Source organism: Ursus arctos, unplaced genomic scaffold (genome assembly GCF_023065955.2).
Source record: "Ursus arctos isolate Adak ecotype North America unplaced genomic scaffold, UrsArc2.0 scaffold_4, whole genome shotgun sequence".
NCBI classification, from domain to species: Eukaryota; Metazoa; Chordata; class Mammalia; order Carnivora; family Ursidae; genus Ursus; species Ursus arctos.
The window spans coordinates 67,319,222-67,340,314 of record NW_026623056.1 but is presented as its reverse complement, the minus strand read 5'-3'; the positions used below and the strand labels follow the sequence as shown (position 1 = coordinate 67,340,314).

Here is a 21,093-nt window from a genome sequence, read left to right as displayed (position 1 = left end):
ATGCTTAATAAAAGTTGCATAAATGAATGAGTGAATGGAGAAATTTGATAAATTAGTGTTAAGGAATTCTAGTGGATGCTTTTCCTAAAATTGACCTCACGTTTGTCTTCACTTTTTTCCTATCCTCATTTTTAATTTATTCTGATTTTCCTAACCATATTTGTCCCAAGTAAATATAGCTTTTTTGTTTGCTTTACTTGTGTTAGATGCTTATTGTAAAGAAATATTTTTAATGTTTAAAGAAATAAATAAAAAAACATCCATAAATCTATCATGCAGAGACAAACATTTTGGAGGAGAAACGTCCTAACTTTGATCTATGCATATATATGTAAAACATATTATAGTAAAATAAATTTTACTATACATACTTTTTTTTTAGCTTGCCTTTTCTCTCCTTGAACTACATAATGGAGACTTTCTATACCAATTAATATTGATTTATCTATATTAATTTTAATCCACAATATGTGCATAGACTAATCCCCCACTGTTAGACATTTACATTGTTGCCGTTTTTTAGCCATTATAAAAATGCTGAGATTAACATCCTTGCTCATATGTCTTTGTGCACATGTGTTAGTATTTCTGTGGAAAAATATCTTGGGTGTTTGATTGCCGAATCAAAGGGTAAGACCATTAAACATTTTGACACATATTGCTAAATTATACAAAAATATTGTGCCAAAATATATTCTGATAAACAATGACTCCTCCATCTCAGTATATACTACTTAACTACCTATTATAGTTACCTGTAAAGTGCTTGGTACATAAGGCTCAATCAGTTTTATATCTTCATCCTTATCATCCTCATCATCCTCATTATTACTTTTATCATATTATTTATATTGTATCCATGTCTGTAAGCTTAAAATCATTTTTTATTTCGAAAGAGGACTAAATAATCATGGAACTATTCTCTTACTAAACTGTAGATATTTTATATAATTTGCCCTCTCAATATTTTGCTAGTTAATGCAATGGACATTAATCTCAATTTTATTGCTATCGACAGTAAGTAAAAAATATGAAAACAGCATAGTTTTTTATATTTTGAAACTCTGCTATGTATTGTACTGTCTTAAATGCCAAGTTGATATTTTCAATATGAGCTCTTCAGAGTGGTGAATATGAAAATAACATATAAGATTAATATTTCAATGTCACATCGAAAGCACAAAATAAAAGAAAAATTATATGTTAAATAGGAAAGATTTATTTTATAAGTATAAACTTGTTAAGAATCTCTTTTAACATATATGACTTTTTTTTTTTAAAGATTTTATTTATTCATTTGAGAGAGTGAAAGCACACAAGCAGGGGGAGAGACAAACACACCACTGAGCAGGGAGCCTGCTGCTGTGGGGCTCAATCCCAGGACCTGGAGATCATGACCCGAGCCAAAGGCAGATGCTTAACCATTGGAGCCACCCAGGCACTCCGTGTATGATATTTATATTACCTTTCTTCCCTCATTCTAAAATGATGTGGTTTATTCCTATCTTTGTTAGAGAAGTACATCGGTGGTCTCCAGTCAAGTTATAGTAGTGGACTCCTAAAAATGAAGTCTCACATAAAATCCCTAGAGATCAACAGTTCAAATTGATAAATTTTAAATTTTACATGGTTTTTAAATGAATACCTCCTTTTGTTTGTGGATTCTTTGAAATACCTCCCAGACCTCCATTAGTTTCTGCTGATCAATGATATGAATTAGGCACTTCTGTTCTTAAAGTATCTTTGGAAATTTATAGAGACTTGAATTCATAAAAAACAAATTTAACTTTTGAACTGATAACATGTGTACTTAAACCGGTTCTCTGTTTTCCGGACCTTTAAAATCCATTGCTGGAAGGAAAATAAGGGGGAAAACGAAGTAAACATGTGAAAAAAAACTGTTATTTAAAAATGTTGTATTAAAAACAAAAAATATTTTTTATTTTCCAGTTGTAGAACCCAAGGACAAGCTAGCATTTTGAATTTTAAAATAGCCACTAAGTTTGGGTTATAAAATTACACAAACATGAAAAAGTCATATTTTATATTTGACAGCTTGATGGATATGGATTTTATTATTGATTTTATGGTATATGAAGACAACTTAGTTTGTAATCAAAGTGAACATAAACCACAACATTTTCTGACTCTTTCCATTTCTAGCATTTTTTAACATCACATTTGCTCTAGGCTTTCAACAGACATATTCTTCTTGACCACTTCTGAAATCTTGAGGTTAAGAGGAATAAAGAAAGATATAATTACTTTTTCTTTCCCTTAAATTTAACTTGGGCAGCTGTTTGTGACTTCTTAAGAGTCTTGACTTAAAAATCCTCTCACCACCACAAGCCAGATAAGAGAAAACAAAACCACCTTACCTTTTCTATGAACAGGGAGGAGCAAAAGATCAGAATCTTTTATGCTAAAACCTACCAGACTCTGACAATCTTACCAAAGAGAAACCTTAATGAATTTCGGAATTTCTTTCTTGTGGAATCTGGGTGCTGCTTTTCCTTTTACTGGATTTCAAATGAGAGTATACATTTTTCTCTGTTTGATGTGCTGGGCAAGATCTGGTAAGAACTGAATAATTTGATTTATCTTACCAAATTGTGTGTAAGATAATCAGCATGGTCTTCTGATTCTGGGATAAAGAATTTTATGACATAGTATGAAAAAAAATAGTATGATTTGGGTACTAATTATATCAAGTGGGTAATTATGAAGAAATCTTGTGTATATATACATATGTGTGTGTGTGTATGTGTTTCTTAAATTGTATATTCTGTATTTTATTTACTTTCCAGAAAATTAATAACTAAAAATCCTTTTATAAGAAGATGTACATAGAGAATAGAAATATTCAAAAGAAAGAATAATTCAGTAATAGGGAAATTAATTCAATATTTGAAAATCATGACTTACTAAACATCTTGTTTCAATTTCAGTGCTCAAGTAATCTTACTTTTGAGGAAACTCTTTACATAATTGCCAATTGCAAAGCAAACAAAGTAAACATATACTACAACTTTTTTTTTTGACCTATTATGTTAAAGTGTAACAAAACGCAAACTGGTTTATAGTTATAAAGTAGAACTTTATTCTCTTGGTTTACTGGTTTATGGTAATAAAGTTTATTAATGTTAGTAATATCATTTACTTCTTTCTGGTAATAAAGTAGAACTAGAACTACTTGTTCTACTTTATGATAATAAGTAACATATTTAAAACTCATGATGAATGGATTTTTGTGCCTTTGCAAAGGCAGATGATTTTCTTTGTTTTAAATTTCCTTTTAAAAAAATTCTTGAATGCACCCTTGAATAACCTTAAAATATCACGTAGAAATTCAAATTATTTCTTGTTTTTTTCAATTGGATATTTGAGTTAATCAAATTCTAGAAATGTTTGAGTTTTATATTCAAACACAGAATCTAAGTGATATTAATATACAGTTTATTATATTTTTCTCATGTAGACGTTTCTTGATAGGCATTTTATATTTGTGTAATGTATGATAGTGGCATCTTAATTTAGAAGTCAGAGAAATTTGAAGTCCAGGCCCCTAACTTTGTGTCATTTATAGTTTACATCATTTTTGTATTCTGGTTTATACTCCAAACTCATGTGGCAAAATTTCTAAGATGATTGTTTTGATTAGTAGTTAGGAATTACCTAAATTTTCAGTTGGGGAAACTCTGATATAATTACTATGTATGTTTCTGTCTCTGTTGACTGAAATAGAACAGCAGGCCCTTTAGATATTAATGACAGTAAATAGAAAATAAGGAAATTAAAGATCAGTTATTCTCAAAATCATTTGTAACCCATGCAGACTCTTAGTCCTCCCTCCCATTTTCCTCAAAATCCCACGTGCCTAGGAAATTGTTGAATTTTCAGTAATTAATTTCCTACAATTATGTTTTATTCAAATTTTAAATCCCCCTCCCTTCTCCACTAGAGATTCTGATATGTGCCTCTTCAAGAGTCTGTCTCACACTCCTCAACATGAAAATCATTACATGATTACATCTGCCTTCAAAAAAGGAAAAATATTCTAAAAAACCAAGGTTATCAGATGTTTTAAACATTTTTAAATGGAGGGATGTCTGGGTGGCTCAGTTGGTTACGCTGCCAACCAACCTTTGATTTCGGCTCATATCAGATCAACCCTGTGTGGAGCCCCAAATTGAGCCCATATCCAGTCTCACATGGGGTTCCGTGCTCTGCTGGGAGTCTGCTTGAGTATTCTCTCTCTCTCTCTCTCTCTCTCTCTCTCTCTCTCGCGCACGCGCGCGCGCTCTTGCTGTCGCTCTCACTCTCCCTCTGCCCCTCCCCCCGGCTCACACACTCTCTCTCTCAAATGAATATTTAAAAAAAAAATTTTAATGGAATAAAAGGGGAATGGAGAGGTAGCTGAACAAACTATGTACAGATATATATACGGATATATATTCAAATTATATGCATATATATTCTTAGTACAGTTTCTGATTCATATTACGTGCTTAAATGGTAGTTGTAGTTGCAAGGGTCAGCAAATATTTCTGTAACAGGCCAGCTGGTCAACATTTTAGGCTTCGAAGGCCATACTGTATCTTTTCAGCTCTGTATCTGCTGTATCTATTCAGCTGTGTCATTATAATATGGAAACTGCTGTAGACAATTCATAAACTAATGAGTATGGCTGTGTTCTAATAAAATTTATTATAGATAATAACATTTGAATTCATTGCAATTTTCACATGTCACAAAATATTATTATTTTAATTCTTTTCAGCCATTTAGAAATGTAAAAACTGCCTTACCTTGCCAGCCAGATTTGGCCCTGAGGCCATAGTTTGCCAGCTCTCATATTCCAGTAACTTGGAAGAGATGTTAAAGAAACTTAATTTTCTTTCTCATTTTACAGTTGAGGACCGTGAAATTCAGAAAAAATGGAGTCATTTTTCTAAGATGATAACACTTATAATATGCAATATAAAATACTCGGGAATCTTGTTTAAAGTACAGATTCTTATCCACAGGCTGGAAGTGAAGCCCAAGATTCTGCAATTCTGATAAACCCCCAGGTGATGCCTGTGGGTATGTGGGACTATACTTGGAGTAGAGAGAGTATAGAAATTTATAGAACGTTCCTTGGCAGGCTTTGTAGGGCAATGATCTTTCTGAAACCAGAGGCACTCTGAGCTCATTGACTCAACAAATTCATCATTTTTCTCTAAGTTGTATAAAAATTTATATAATTGTATAAAAATTTTGTAAAATTTGTATAAATTTGTGTAATTTGTATTTAAAAATCTTTCTGATGTGACTAGTAATTTATTTCTACTGATTTGCTAAGATCACATGGCTACAAGCAACTTTAATTTATTGTACAAAAGTTTTTTTTAAGATGAGCTTGACCTGCAAGAACATGGAATTTGCATTTAAAAGACCCAGATTCAAGTGCTGGTGGCTTGTTATCTCAAGGCCAAATCACTTAACATCTGTGAACCTTAGCTTCCCCATTTTTAAATGAAAGTAAAACTCATAATACTGTCTCACTGCATTGCAAAGCTCAAAGGAGGTTAACATAAATGTGTGATTTGGTCAATTATAAATTAGGTTAGAATACTCCATTGTGTTTTCTTCCATGTACATTTTCTCTGTAATTGTCTCAGATTAATTTCCAGGTGTAGGCCTTTACACCATACAGTTGTGGTAGACCTGTATGGACCATGGGTATCAGAATCCCCTGGGTTATGCATTTTAAAATGCAGATTTACCTACCAAATCAGAATCTCTGGGGATGGCACCAGGAAACTACATTTTGAACAAACTTTCCCAGTCATTTTTACCCTCACTTTTAAACCCATGCTTGAGAATTCTTGATCTAAAGACTTCTCAGACATTTACTTTATTTTGTTTGTGTAGTCAGCTTCATTTCCACAACTTTCCAAACATTTGCACAGTTGGAAGAGTTTCTGGTGGAATATCTTGGTTACTTATGACTTGTTAAATAGTGTATATTTTCTGAATGTGCTTTGATTGTTTCAGAACCAGAAAATTAAAGATACTTTTACCTCTTATTTCGCCTTCTGCCCCTAGCTTTCAGAGATACTAAAGTTCTATTTACAGTTTTGTGTCTTAACTGACTCTATGGCCATATAAACCTCTGTTTTTTTTAGGCATCAGGTCAGTCTGTTGTTTTGTACCTGACATTTTGCTGGCCCCAAAAGGTCTTCATTCTTTTTATTACACATGAATAGAATTGAGCTAGTGAATTTATGTTGCTCAACTGTTTGCATAATAACTTGTGCCATGAATATAGTTATACTTTTCAGACGTCATTCGTGAATGTTCTGTTGCTTCTAATTGTGTGATCTTTCTTCATATACGAAATGAGGGAAAGGATAGCAAATATAAAGCAGCACAGTGCCTGACATGGAGTGAGTGCTAAATAACCATTAAGCATTATTACTGTCGCTGATGGTATAGTTACAGCTGTTAATAAATATTTATTGTAGGTTTTTTCCAGTTTGGGGTCCTTATGAAAGAAGCGTCTATGAATTTATAAATATTATGGACAAGTTCTTTTTTTTAAAAAAAGATTTTATTTATTTATTTGACAGAGAGAGAGCAGGAGAGCACAAGTAGGGGGAGCATCGGAGGGGAGGGAGAGGCAGACTCCCGCCTGAGCAGGGAGCTCGACGTGGGGCTCGATTCCAGGACCCTGGGATCATGACCTGAGCCAAAGGCAGTTGCTTAACCGACTGAACCACACAGGCACTCCAAGTGCTTTTACTTTTCAAGGGCAAACAATTGGAAGTGATTTTTTTAGGGTCATAAAAGTACATATTTAACATTTTAAGAAACTACCAAACTGTTTTCCAAAATACTGTACCATTTTGTCACTTCCTTCAGCAATGAAGCATGCTTCAAGTTGCTTTACACATTCACCTATATTTGGTTTTGTCAGTCTTTTTAATTTTAGCCATCCTAGTACGTGTATAGTGATGTATTATTTTGGTTTAATTTATATTTTCCTGGTGACTAGTGATGTTGAGCATCGTTTCTAGAGCTTATTGGCCATTATACCATTGTTTGTTAAGTGACTTCAATTCTTTTGACAATTCTTAAACATTGAGGTGTTGTGTTTTACCTGTATGTGTATATAAACACACATGTTCCCCTGCCCTACACATTCTGGACACAGGCGACTTTCAGGCATACATATTGCAAGCCTGCATATTCATATTCTTAACAATGTCCTTTTAGGAGCAGACATGTTTCATTACGACAGTGTCCAATTTATCAGTTTTTCTCTTATGTGTCACACTTACTGTAATCTTGTTGGAGAAACCCTTGCCTTCTTCAAAATCATTAATATTTTCTCTCAATATTTCAGACACATAGCCTGCTCACTGCCAGAAAGTGAAGCTGAATCAAAGCAAGCAGAATTGAGAGCATGAGAAGGAGACAAGATGGGTCTCTTTTACACTAGAGCTAGTTTAGCTCGCTTAAAATTAAATATGACCCTTCTAGGGTCTCTATTGAATGTCCATGATGTTCTTTAAGGTCTTTCTACTCTGGCTAGTGAGAATGTCATTGTCTCCCAGAGCATTTGTGACTTTTAGAATTGTTCTGCTTAGAGCTCTTTGTGGAATGTCACCCTCTGCCTGTGTAGGCTTGTATCCAGCAACCTACTCGTGGGGACGCCTCTGAGTCCCCGCTATTTCAGAGCTCTGCCTCCACACAACTCCTTCTGTTGCAGCACTTTCTGATAGAAATTCTAGTTGTTTTACCCTCCCTAAACTCTGATCTTTCTCCCCAGTTTGGTAACACCACCATGCTTCCCTTGGGTCCAACCTTCCTGCACGGCAGGAAGCTATGCCAGGCAGAAAGCTATTAGATTATAGTGTTCAAATAATTTATTTCCTTTCTTTTAGACATCACAGTTCTGAGCCCTTTGTTGTCCAGTGTCTAAACTTTTCTATATACATTTTATCCAGTATTCTAGCTGTTTATAGAAGTAAGAGGAGTCTGGGTATCTTTCATGGCAGGAATTGGATTCTATAAAGTTTAATTGTGATAAACCACACATAAAAATTACCATTTTAATAATTTTTAAGTGTACGGTTCAGTGGTACTAAGTACACTGACAATGGTGTGCAACCATTGCCACTATCCATCTCCAGAACTTTTCTATCTTTCCAAACTGAAACTATTTACCTATTAAACAGTAATTCTTCATTTTCCTCTCTGTGCCAGCCCCTGGCAATGTCTTTATGTCTCTATTTGACAAATTTAGGTACCTCATGTAAGTGGAATCATGTCTTCAGAGTTCTTCCATGTCGTAGCATGTGTCAGAATTTCCTTCTTTTTTGAGGCTGAATAATATTCCATTGTATGTGTATACCAGATTTTGTTTATACATTCATCTGTTGATGGATACTTGGAATGCTTCCTTCTTTTGGTTATTATGAATGATGCTGCTGTGAACATAGGTGTATAAATATGTTTGAGTCTCTGCTTTCAGTTTTTTTGGGTGTATACCCAGAAGTGGAATTTCTAGATTATATGGTTATTCTCTTTTTAATTTTTTCAGGAACCACCATACCGTTTTCCATCCCCATCAGCAATGGACAGGGTTCCAATTTTTCTGCATTCTTGCCAGTAGTTGTTGTTTTCTGTTTCTTGATAGTAGCCATACTTTTTTTTACCTTCAAATCCTAATAGATTTGAAGTGGTATCTCATTGTGGTTTTGATTTGCGTCTCTCTAATGATTAGTGATATTGAGCATCTTTTCATATTATTAGCCATTTGCATATCTTTATCTGTGTGTCCATTTAAATCTTTTGCCAATTTTTTAATTGGTTGTGTATTTGTTGTTGTTATTGTCATTGAATTATGGGAGGTCTTTATGTCTTCTGGGTATAAATCCCTTATCAGATATATGATTGGTCAACATTTTCTCCCATTCCCTGTGTTGCCTTTTCACTCTGTTGATAATGTCCTTCAGTGCACAAAAGTTTTTAATTTTGATGAAGTACAATTCATCCATTTTTCTTTTATTCTCTGTGCTATTTTTGGTAATGCTCAAAAAGTCATTACCGGATCCAAAGTCATGAAGTTTTCTCTTATGTTTTCTTCTAAGATTTTTATGGTGTTAGTTCTATCATGTCCTTCTTTTTCTCTTGTAAGAATTTTAACTTAGAGTCTATTTTCTCTGATGGAAGTATAGATACCCCAGTCTGTTCTTTCCCTACCCCACAACTGTATTGAGGAATAATTGACAAATATAATTGTGTATGTTTAAGTTGTATGATGTGATGATGTGATGCACATATACATTGTGGAATGACTCCCAAGATCAGGATAATTAATACATCTATTACCTCTCATAATTAACACTTTTTTGTGTGTGTGATGAGAATGCTTAAGATTTACTCTCAGCGACTTTCAAGTATGCAATATTATATTATTACAGAACCAAATAGATAGTATCATATTATTAACTATAGTCACCATGCTGCATATTAGATCCTCAGAACGTACTCATCTTATAACTGGAAGTTTGCACCCTTTGATCTGTATCTCCCCATCCGTCCTTCCCAAACCTCTGGTAACCACCATTCTATTATCTATTTTTATGAAATTGGCCTTTATTTTATTTTTTTAGATTCCACATATAAATGATGCTATATAGTATTTGTATTTGTTTTTCTCTGTCTGGTTTATTTTACTTAGCATAATGCCCTCTAGGTTTATCCATTTGTTGCAAATGGCAGGATGCACTTTTTTATGGCTGAATAATATTCTGTATTATTCACATATATATATGTGTGTATATATACCACATTTTCTTTATCCATTCGTTCACTGGACATTTAGATTGTATTTCTGCTCTCTTTTGGTAACTTTCTGCATTGAATATCTTTTTTCCATCCTAATACTTTCAACCTATGAATGTCTTTAGATGTAAAGTAAGTCTCTTACAGATACCATATAGTTGGATACTGTTTTTTTTTTTTTTAAGATTTTATTTATTTATTCGACAGAGACAGAGACAGCCAGCGAGAGAGGGAACACAAGCAGGGGGAGTGGGAGAGGAAGAAGCAGGCTTCTAGTGGAGGAGCCTGATGTGGGGCTCGATCCCTGAAGGCTGGGATCACGCCCTGAGCAAAGGCAGACTCTTAACGACTGCGCCACCCAGGCGCCCCTGGATGCTGTTTTTTTATCCACTCTGTCAATCTATTTCTTTTTATGTGGGGGTTTAATCCATTTACATTTGCAGTTATTACTGATAAGGAAGCACTTATTTTGCCATTTTGTTGTTTTTATACTTATAGCTTCTTTTTGCCTTTCACTTCCTCTATTACTGTCTTCTATTTGTGTTTAGTTGATTTTTTGTAGTGACATGTTTTGATTCCCTTCTCATTTTCTTTTGTGTGTATTCTACAGATTATTTTCTTTGTGATTATCATAGGGATTACATGTAACATCTTAAAGTTATGACAACCTTTCTTAAATTGATACTCAACTTAAAAAAAAAAGATTTCAATAAAAACTTAACTTTTACATAAATAACTACTTCTTTACAGCTCTGCTTTCCTCATTTTCAGTTATGACACTAATTTTATCCTTATATTGCATAACATTAACATAGATTTATGATTATACTTATGCATTTGTCTTTTAAATTCTGTAGAAAATAAAAAGAATTATAAATCAAAATTGCAAAAATACTGTTTTTATATTTGTTCATACATTTGCCTTTTCCACAGCTCTTTATATTTTCATATGACTTTAAGTTACTGTCTAACATCTTTTCATTTCAACTTGAAGGTTCCCATTAGCATTTCATGTAGAGCAAGTCTATGGTAGTGAACTCCCTCAGCTTTTGTTTGTTTGAGGATATCTTAATTTTGCTCTCATTTTTGAAGGACAGTTTTGCTGGTTATAGAATTCAAGGTTGAAAGTTTTTCTCTTTCATCACTTTAAATATATAAATATATCATCTCACTGCCTTCTGGCCTGCAAAGCTTCTGCTAAGAAATCTGACAATCTTATTGGGGATTCTGGTAAGTTTTTGATACCTAGAACTTTATTTTTCTACTCCTAACATCTACCAGAATTGAGTCAGTTCCATGTTTTTTAGTTAGTTCCATGTTTTTTAACATATACTGGTTAACAGCTTTTTTATCATTTTGAAAACTTTTGTTTTTATTTTCTAATAGTAATATTACCAATGTAATCAGCTATATGATGTCCCAATAAAGCTAAACAAAATGAAACAAAACAAAAACGTATTCCCTCAGTAGCATTTGACTTAAAGCAGTATTACTCACACTTGTGGGGTCAGGTGGGGGAATTGGTTAGGCAACACTGCTCTTCTTTGATTGGGTTCACTTACATGTTTTGCTTTTGACTGGTCGTCGGTTTGCTGGGGGCGACTAGCACAACCAGCAACTTGGCTCTTTTGTCCCTCTCTCTCTCCTCTTCTATCAGGCCAGACCAAGGATATTTTCATGGTGATGGCAGAAGTATGAGAGGCCAGCCCCCCAACATGCAAGCCCATTTCAAGCCTCTGCTTGTGTTAAGTCTACCAGGGTCCTGTTTTCCACAGCAGGTTATTTGTTTGTGCCCATATCAAGAAGTGAGGCAAGTCACCCATTTATGATGGTAGAAGAATGACTCAAAGCTACAAGGCAAATGGCATGGATTCAAGAAAGGGTGATGAATTGGAGCCACCCATATAATCTAGTACATCAACCAGCTTTCCTTTTTTTTTATTTTGTGTAGAATATACCTCCCCATTTCTTTAAAATTTCCTGTGTACTTCTTTTAAATGACTCATAGCTAAGTGTCATTTAGAAAAATTGTTTAATTCTAGTTAGTTAGTTAGTTAAATTAAACAAAAAATTGTTTAATTCTAGTTAGTTAACATACAGTACAATGTTGGTTTCAGGAGTAATTTTAGTGATTAATCACTTGCTTAAAACACCCATTGCCCATTTTCTAATGAAAGCTGAGATTCTTTGCTTTTTAATGGGCAATTTTTATCCAGTTACATAACTGTATATATCATATATATTTTTTCTCTAGTGTAATTGTGTCATTTTGTTTCATGTTTTTTACTTCTATAGTTAATTTTTTCATTTTCTTATCTTTTGTATATATGCACTGTTTGCTATACCTTTTTTTTAGTGTGTACAAAGTTATGGGTACTGTTTATATAGTACAGTGGTTAACATTTAAGGTTTTCAATATCTTTTTAAAGCCACACTTATCTATTCATTAAAATTTTAAAAACTGACATCTTTTGAATCCCCCAGTTAAGGAATTTTTGTACCACACTTATTTTCTCTATACTCCTTTTAACCTATGTTCCCATCTTATTAGTATATTGACTTATACTAATATTTAAATATTCTTAGCAAACATTTGAATAAGAATGCCTTTTGATATTGCATGTATGTTTTACTCAGTTTTATAATATATACACTTATATTGGTGTCTTTCCTATTTCCATATAAACTTTCAATCTTTTTGTAATGAGTTTCTGTGGATCTTATCTTCAGTAAACTTAGCATTTATTTAACAGTGATGATGTCAGGAACTCTATTATGTCATTTATGAGTGGTGTAGTTTAGGGAGGATATAAAATCATTAGACCACAAACTTTTTCACTTATAACTTTCATTCATTGGACTTTTATCTGTCTAATGTATTGTTTTGGAAGACAAATCTGAAGTCATCATGACTTCATTCCTCTATTTTAACATGGATTTTCTGCCTTGATGTTTTTAGGATATTTTTCTCTTTCACCAAAACCCAAACTAGTTTCTAGGAAGCCTCTTGGTGAGTCTGATTAACTGATTTTCTCTATATTGTGATGAGTCTTTTCAGTTTGCACACCCTGGAATGCAATTATTTCCTTAGTGATTGTAACTGCAACCCTCTCCCTCTCCAATTCCTTCCCACCCCAAGAAAACAATGATGATTTTTAATTTGAATCATCATTTTCTGTCCCATATCTATGTTTCCCTTCATAATTGAAATCTTTCTTTTTGTCAGGTGAGCATTCCATGATTTAGCACATGTAATGTGAATTTTTATTCTATGATTGCATTTTTTCTTTTCTTGAATTGTAGTATCTCATTATTCCACTTTTCATTTTATGCTATTGTTTTTTTACCTTACCAAATTTTCTGTTAATGTCCTCCTAGGGAGGACACGATTTTTCTTGTATTATAATGAGAGTGCTATTGAATTTTCTGCAATTACTTCTACATCTGGCAACAGATAATAGATTGCTCTGTTGATTGTTTCAGGTGATTTCTGTCCCTTACTTTATCAGAGGGATACTACTCTTTATTCCTCATTACTCATCCCAGGACCAGGTAAAATCTACCTTGACTTGGAGTGGACCAACAGTTTGGATATACTGATTGCATTTGGCCTTCTCAGAGTTTCAGCTGATGGAAGCATTTCAGATGGTGGAAAGATGGATGTACACAATTCCCTATGCAATTTGTATAGTGTAGTAAGCAGTGATATTGCACTGTGGTTTGATTTATTTCTCCTCTCCACTTCCTCATTCTCTAGTACTTAGGACAAATGAAGTTTGTTTCAATGTTTTCACTTGTCTGAGTATCTCTCATCTGTTAACCTGGGAATTAATTGTGCTTCTCCTTCACTGCCTTCCCCCTTTGTCTTCTGAATAATTGTGACAAAATCACATATATACTTTCCAAACTAAAAGGTAGATTGTAATTTGTGCATATTATTATGGATTTATCAAATACACATTATATGTCTGTAGTTTTAAATATATGTATATGTAATACATATTTATATTTATTAAATATATTTGTAGTTTACTTAATCACATCATTGTTTCTGGGCATTTAAATCACTCCCATTTCTTCAGTCCAAAAATAATATATATTAGTTCATTTTTATATGTTTAAATGACTATTTTCTTGGGACAAGTTCTTAAAAGTAGAATTATTGGCATGAACTATATTAACAATTTTTTGAATTTTTGATATAAATGGACAAAATCGTTTCCCCAAATCTTTTAATAAGTTAAACTTCCTAAAATAGTACATGCATATGCTCATTAAAAAATTGGGATTATATGCTAATTTTGAAAGAAATTACAATTCTGAGAATTTATGAAAAAGAAAATTAAAAAGCAGCCACTGTTTCACTGCCTAGGTATGACTATTGCTATTGATTTGGCTTAGTTATTTCATTCTGCCATACTTCTCTCTAGGATAAATGGATGGATAGATAGATACATAGGTAGGTAGGTAGGTAGGAAGGTAGGTAGATAGATAGACAGACACATAGGATACACACATCGATGAAAGTACTATATGGTGATATTTAAGATGTTTTAAGTTTTTGTGCAATTATGCATAAGCCTGTTATTAATGTTTTTACACTTAACACAAATCATTTATTTCATTAGTGTAAATCCTAGGAAGAAAATAAGGAAGAACACATATTTTTAAGATTATGTGTCTATATAATTTCAATTTCAAAAGGATGTTGTATCAACTTATGCTCTCAGAATCCATGTATATGAATATTTGTTACATATTCCTTCACAAGTATTAAGTATTAAAATGATTTTTTCTTTTTGTTCGATAGGAAGAAAATGATACCTTATTGTTTTGATTTGTATATATTTGATCACTAGTTAGATAAAATATGTTTTCTTGAATGATTATTATACATATATATTATCCTGCAAAATTTCTGTTAAAGCTCATAATCTATTTACTTTTATTGGTGTGCATAATACTTTCTTTACTAACAATGTATTTTTTTAAAGATTTCATTTATTTATTTGAGAGAGAGAGAAAAAAAGGGAGAGAGGGAGGGAGAGAAGAGAGAGAGCAGGAGCATGAAAGGGGGAGTGGAGGAGGAGCAGAGGGAGAGTGAGAAGCAGACTCCCACCCAGCAGGGAGCCCGGTGTAAGGCTAGATCCCTGGACCCTGAGATCAGGATCTGAGCTGAAGGCAGATGCTTAACTGACTGGGCTACCCAGGTGCCCCTTTACTAACAATATTAATGATTTAAGTGACACCATTGCTATTTTGTACAGATAAAAAATAATTCTTAATTTTTAACCAATCATATTTCTGTATTTTATTTAAAAATTTTGGATGCTTCTTGTTCAAAGGGCCTTTTTACATAATCAACACATTAAACATTGTAGTTACGCAGAGTTTTATGTTGAAATACTTATGAAATAAAATCCTCCCTCCAAGTTCAAATCTGTTCTTTGTTACGGCCATAGGAATTGTATCAAATACTATCCCAGTACTCAGCTTGACTAACTTTTTTTTTCTTATTTCAGAGAATAAAAGATTATGCCTTGAATTCTCTCAGCTAAGTATAAAGGATTCCTTCAAAGATTTGTTTGTTCCCCAAACGGAGATTTTCTTGATGTTGTATACAAGGAACAACCTCAACTGTGCTGAGCCACTGTTTGAGCAGAGTAACTCACTTAATGTGAATTTCAATATAAGCAAGAAAACAGTCTGGCTTATTCATGGTTACAGACCAACGGGCTCTGCTCCCTCATGGCTTCAGCGCTTCCTAAGGATTTTGTTGAATCAAGACGATATAAATATAATTGTAGTAGACTGGAACCGGGGTGCTACAACTTTTCTTTACAACAGAGCAGTTAAAAACACCAGAAAAGTCGCCATGAGTTTGAGTGGATACATTCGGAATCTTTTGGTAAGAATTTTATATATTGTATATGTTTTACAATATATAGTGTTTTATGCAATACCACAAAGTGGTAGTAAGAAATACTTTTTTCCTATACACATTAGGAATTATTGCTTTGATGTGCTAACATTTACAGCCGTTTTTAATGTGTGTAAATGGATAAATTCCATACCTCGTTATGAAGTGTCTCATTAAAAAAAAATCTTAAAGACTCAGTTATAATGTTTTGTCTTAAAATCTTTTAAGATTTTAATTTTTTTTAATTCCACCTATACTGACATGATGTTAGGGTAGTAATTCCATGTAGAACAAGGGGGTAAACTATATAATCATTAGGTTCTTTAGATATCTTTTCTAAGGTATGGCTAATATGTTTATAGTTAAGCAAGTGTGAATTGGTCAAAGTGAGGGAAAAACATCTTGAAAAGTAGCAGACTTCTGCCAACTTTGGAGGCAAGTCTTAGTACCATTCAGATTTGTCCAGCATTTAGGTGCAGGGTTGGGGCGAGTCAATTACATTCAGGCCAGTTTTAGGTCATCTGCAGTTTGAATGATCTACATTTACTGTGTCAACCCATACGGAGATCAGTGTCTCTTCTAGAGAGAGATGTGGTGGTGATGTGCACTTGAGAGAAAGAAGGGTGATTTCTGATTTGGAACATTCTTGGGCTTGAAATCTGCTTTGAGTTTTGTTGTGCTGAATTTCCAAGGCTCTTCTGAAATTGGGCAAGCTTACCAGAGCCAAGAAGCAGTTTACATGTAGTGGTCAGGAGTCAGACTGAAAGAGTTCAACGACAAAATCTCTCTCTTATCTTCTGTGTGACTTTAAGCAATTGCTTAACCTCTCTGCCTCATTTACTCATCTATACATTTGGGATAACCAAACTTTATAACAATATTTTGTATAAGTATTAAATGAAATTAATTATTGACCAGTGCCTGACATATAATAATCATTAAATAAAACCAGGATCAGTATAATTTTTACATCCCCACATTTGGGCAAAAGCAAACCATCTCTCGAGAGAGACAGAGGAGGTAATTGATTCATCTGTTCTTAGAGTCTATAAACTGCATAATTGATTTTTGCTTACAGCAGTGGTCTTTTCTCTAATAACATGTATTTTAAAGTGTGGGAAATATGTATGTTAAACATTCATAAGTCTTTATATTTAGGAAAAAAGATAAAAAGCTTAATAACACTAAAGTTGAGAGTGATGCTCCCTTGGGTTTCTGGGCATTGCTCTGAGGAATTTGAAGAAAATTAACACCTTCTACCTGGAAAGCCTGGATTTAGTTTCTCATTGGCAGTAAATGTCCCACATCTTTCTACAAGGCTCTAAAATGTGTTCAAAACTTGAGCTTGGAATATTGGATTCCATGATTTTCAGCTTGTGATTTAGGAATCCATGATCACACTTGGAATCTATGAGTCTCATTTTATCATCTCTGAAATGAGCATTCTCATTTCACACTCTGTCAGTCTTCTTAGTGATTTTGACACAATCTGATCAGAAAAAAACAAGAAGGCAGGTTAGTATATATTTTGGATTTAAACAGGCCTGGACTTGAAGTCCATCTTTTTCTTTTATAGTAATAAGTATATGTGGCTTTGGGCAACTCATTATCAAACCATGTTATTCAACATTTAATAAGTGCCAGGAATAGTTTGAGACAATAGGATAAAAGTAAATATCTCATAAGACTAATGTGAATATTAAATGTGAGATTTACAAAGCACTTATTCAAGGTAAAGTACCCCATAATGTCTACTACTATTATAACAAAATTCTTTAACTAAAGGTATTATTTTGCATCTACTAGTTTAGATAATAGATAACAAAGGTTTTTAAAAATGTACTGGTATTACTAAAAACGTATAGAGAAAAATCAGATCTGTTATGGAAAATGTTGAACAAAGATATAGTTGTTTTCAAATTATAAAATCCCATTCTCCATCTCCCAGAAATGTATTAAACTAGAAAAAAATAATGAATTCTAGAATATTGATGCGCAGGACATAATTTGCGATTTCTGAAATGAAAATAATAACATTGCATTTTCACTTGCAGAAGCATGGAGCGTCTCTTGATAATTTTCATTTCATAGGGATAAGCTTAGGGGCTCATATTAGTGGATTTGTTGGAAAGATATTTCAAGGTCAGCTTGGAAGAATAACAGGTAAAATATTTTTGATAAAATGTGTTTAGCATTCTTTAAAGCATCAGAAGTTATTTTATTTAAAAGTTATCAGGCACAATAATTAAGCAGTAGAAATGATGCAATTTTTTTTCTGTATTATATTCAAATGCTAGTCTTTGCTTTAGTTAGATTCTAAAGTCTTGTTTCTTGTTTAGTTTTTTTTTTTTTTAAAGATTTTATTTATTTATTCGACAGAGATAGAGACAGCCAGTGAGAGAGGGAACACAAGCAGGGGGAGTGGGAGAGGAAGAAGCAGGCTCATAGTGGAGGAGCCTGATGTGGGGCTCGATCCCATAACGCCGGGATCACGCCCTGAGCTGAAGGCAGACGCCTAACCGCTGTGTCACCCAGGCGCCACTCTTGTTTAGTTCTTAACAGAGTTGAAGTGCTCCTATAGAAAAGGGAGGTAGAAGATCAATTTCTGCAACCCTGTGTGAATTTTAAGGACACATTATTGTAACAATCCAGAGGAAAATATGACCCATAAATATAAAACTTTTTTCATGTATTAACTAAATATATAATCTGTACTTAATTTTCAAACTTCGACACATTTCTATTCTTTTAAGAATTTTATTTGAACTCCAGAAGAGAGAATCAGGAGTTGATATCCAAGCTTGAGAGAGTCTAGATCTGATACCCCTCAAATTTTCTTAACAGAGTTCCTGCGTCCAGAAAGCCTAGTAACCAAGTAATGCTGACAGAGATTTTCATGCTTCCATCTGGTAATGGTGGTGATTTTAGAATAGAAAGATCGTATCCCTCCCCAATCAATTCAGCTTTTTAATGACTATTGAGATCTGTGTCCATAGAAGATTTATAATGATTTCAAGTGTTAATAAAAGTAATAAGTAATAGAGTGTTAAGTTAAACAAAGGGGGAGGGGAGAGGTGAATGAATTGCATAGATAGGATCTCTACAAACCTTAAGTATACCTACAAACCTTAAGTATACCATACTTATTTATTCTGATCAATTTTAATATTATCCCCATTATACAGATGTGAAAACAGGTTAACTGAATGAATGTAGGGGGAGGGAGTCAAAAAGTTTTTAAAAGCTAAGCCAGGATTTAAACAAAACTTTCTAGCACCCAAAGCCCATTCTGTTTCAACCACCATAGTAATCCTACTTTATGCTAAAGTGTGTTTACTCACACATTAGTCCAGTTCGCTTGGCTCCACTGGCCAAGCAACCATCAGGGTTTAAAAGTCCAGCAAATGTGGTAGGTCTATATCAGAATTATTTATGAGAAGAGAAGTTTTGGCCTCATTCAGTCAAGTGGGCTAAGTAAACTCAGGATAGGAGAAGGGCTTGAGATGAGCAACATTATATTTTACTTTTTAAAATACCTTTTTTGAGATGATTGTATCTTCCATGGCATAAATGTTCTGAAGTTGTTGAATTTTACCTCCTTCCCATCCCCTCGCCTTTTTGACACATGCCAGTAGGTCATGAGCCTAGAATTTCTATTTAAAATTTCAAATATGGGGTGCCTGGGTGGCTCAGTTCATGATCCCAGGGTCCTAGGATCAAGCCCCATGTAGGGCTCCCTGCTCAGCAGAGGGTCTGCTTCTCCCTTTCCCTCTGCTGCTCCCCCTGCTTGAGCTCTCTCTCTCTCTCTCTGTCAGATCAATAAATAATATCTTAAAACAATAAATAAAATTTCAAATACACCAGAAATAATATCTATATTCCATGGAAGTCTGATACATTTTTCTGTGTGTATATGGGAAACTTTTGTGAAAAATGAATGATAAAATAATAATATGTTTTATGCCACAGCCCAAATTTTATTTGGCACTTAAAAAATCATTTTCGAATTGTAGATAGATCTGGGATGAACTAGTAAGGCATGAGGTTCAAGACAGGAGCAGGATATTATTCATCCCCCCCACCTCAGGGCTGTAGTAGTTATTTGTTATTAACTATAAAGCTACTACTGGTTTATCCCTAAGTACTTCTTAAATAAAAATGCTAAAAATATAGGGGTGCCTGGGTGGTGCAGTCATTAAGCGTCTGCCTTTGGCTCAGGGAGTGATCTCAGCGTTCTGGGATCGAGCCCCACATCAGGCTCCTCCGCTGGAAGCTGCTTCTTCCTCTCCCACTCCCCCTGCTTGTGTTCCCTCTCTCGCTGGCTGTTTCTCTCTGTCAAATTAATAAATAAAATCTTTAAAAAAAATGCTAAAAAAATAAAACGTACAGTATTTTGTTGAGGCATCTCTAAGTGTGGCTTAACACTAGATTGTTGATAAACTGACGGTTGGTAAAAAGTATCATTCAAATAATGAAGATATTTGCTATTCATCCAATTTCATTTATCTTAATATTAGTTTTTGTACAAGTTTAAGGTAAAACTACATAGACATGCTTATAATGTAATAATAATGCAAACATATGATCTAATAAACACTGTAATAGGAATTGATTAATTGATTGACAGTTTCTTTCTTGAATTTCAGGTCTTGACCCTGCTGGGCCAAAATTCTCTGGAAAATCATTTAATGACAGATTAGATTACACCGATGCCAAGTTTGTGGATGTCATCCATTCTGATACCAATGGTAACAATGCAGGGTTTATTGCTTAATTATTTGAAAATGAAAAGCTGTAGACATTGGGGAAGAGGAGAACATAAAAGGAGAAAGAATAGTGGGTAAAGTGACGATGAGTCTGTAATTATAAAATGATTGTTTCCCAGAAATGACATTTCTTGGAGTTCATGATGTCCTAGGGTGTCAAATGGCACTTTTTGCCATCAGCTTACCTTTTTCAGGTTTCAAGGACTGTCATATCATCCTAAAAAATTGAAACTTGAGGGGCGCCTGGGTGGCACAGCGGTTAAGCGTCTGCCTTTGGCTCAGGGCGTGATCCCGGCATTATGGGATCGAGCCCCACATCGGGCTCCTCCGCTGTGAGCCTGCTTCTTCCTCTCCCACTCCCCCTGCTTGTGTTCCCTCTCTCGCTGGCTGTCTCTATCTCTGTCAAATAAATAAATAAAATCTTAAAAAAAAAATTGAAACTTGATAAAAAAAATGCTTCATCTTGTTCATGCTATTGACAACTTCTACTGATCCCAGTTTCCTCACATGCTTCACATTCCTGCTGTATTTAGGTTACCATTCTCTCTACTCACTTTCTCTCTGTGTTGT

At 33.9% G+C, this 21,093-nt stretch overlaps 1 protein-coding gene across 3 annotated transcripts in view; it reads left to right on the top strand.

Moving 5' to 3' along the window:
- The window catches only part of LIPI (lipase I), a 60,773-nt gene that overhangs the window by 2,639 nt on the left and 37,041 nt on the right, over nucleotides 1-21,093 (top strand). Inside the window, exons 3-6 of one of the 3 annotated variants that reach the window (XM_057306623.1) lie at nucleotides 1,283-1,447; nucleotides 15,360-15,745; nucleotides 17,812-17,920; nucleotides 20,404-20,505. In XM_057306623.1, coding sequence (XP_057162606.1) covers nucleotides 15,449-15,745; nucleotides 17,812-17,920; nucleotides 20,404-20,505 — 508 coding nt within the window. In that variant the 5' untranslated portion in view covers nucleotides 1,283-1,447; nucleotides 15,360-15,448. Of the gene's footprint in view, nucleotides 1-1,282; nucleotides 1,448-15,359; nucleotides 15,746-17,811; nucleotides 17,921-20,403; nucleotides 20,506-21,093 lie in introns of those variants that run through there. The other 2 variants (XM_044384567.3, XM_044384572.2) reach the window with 2 other exon arrangements.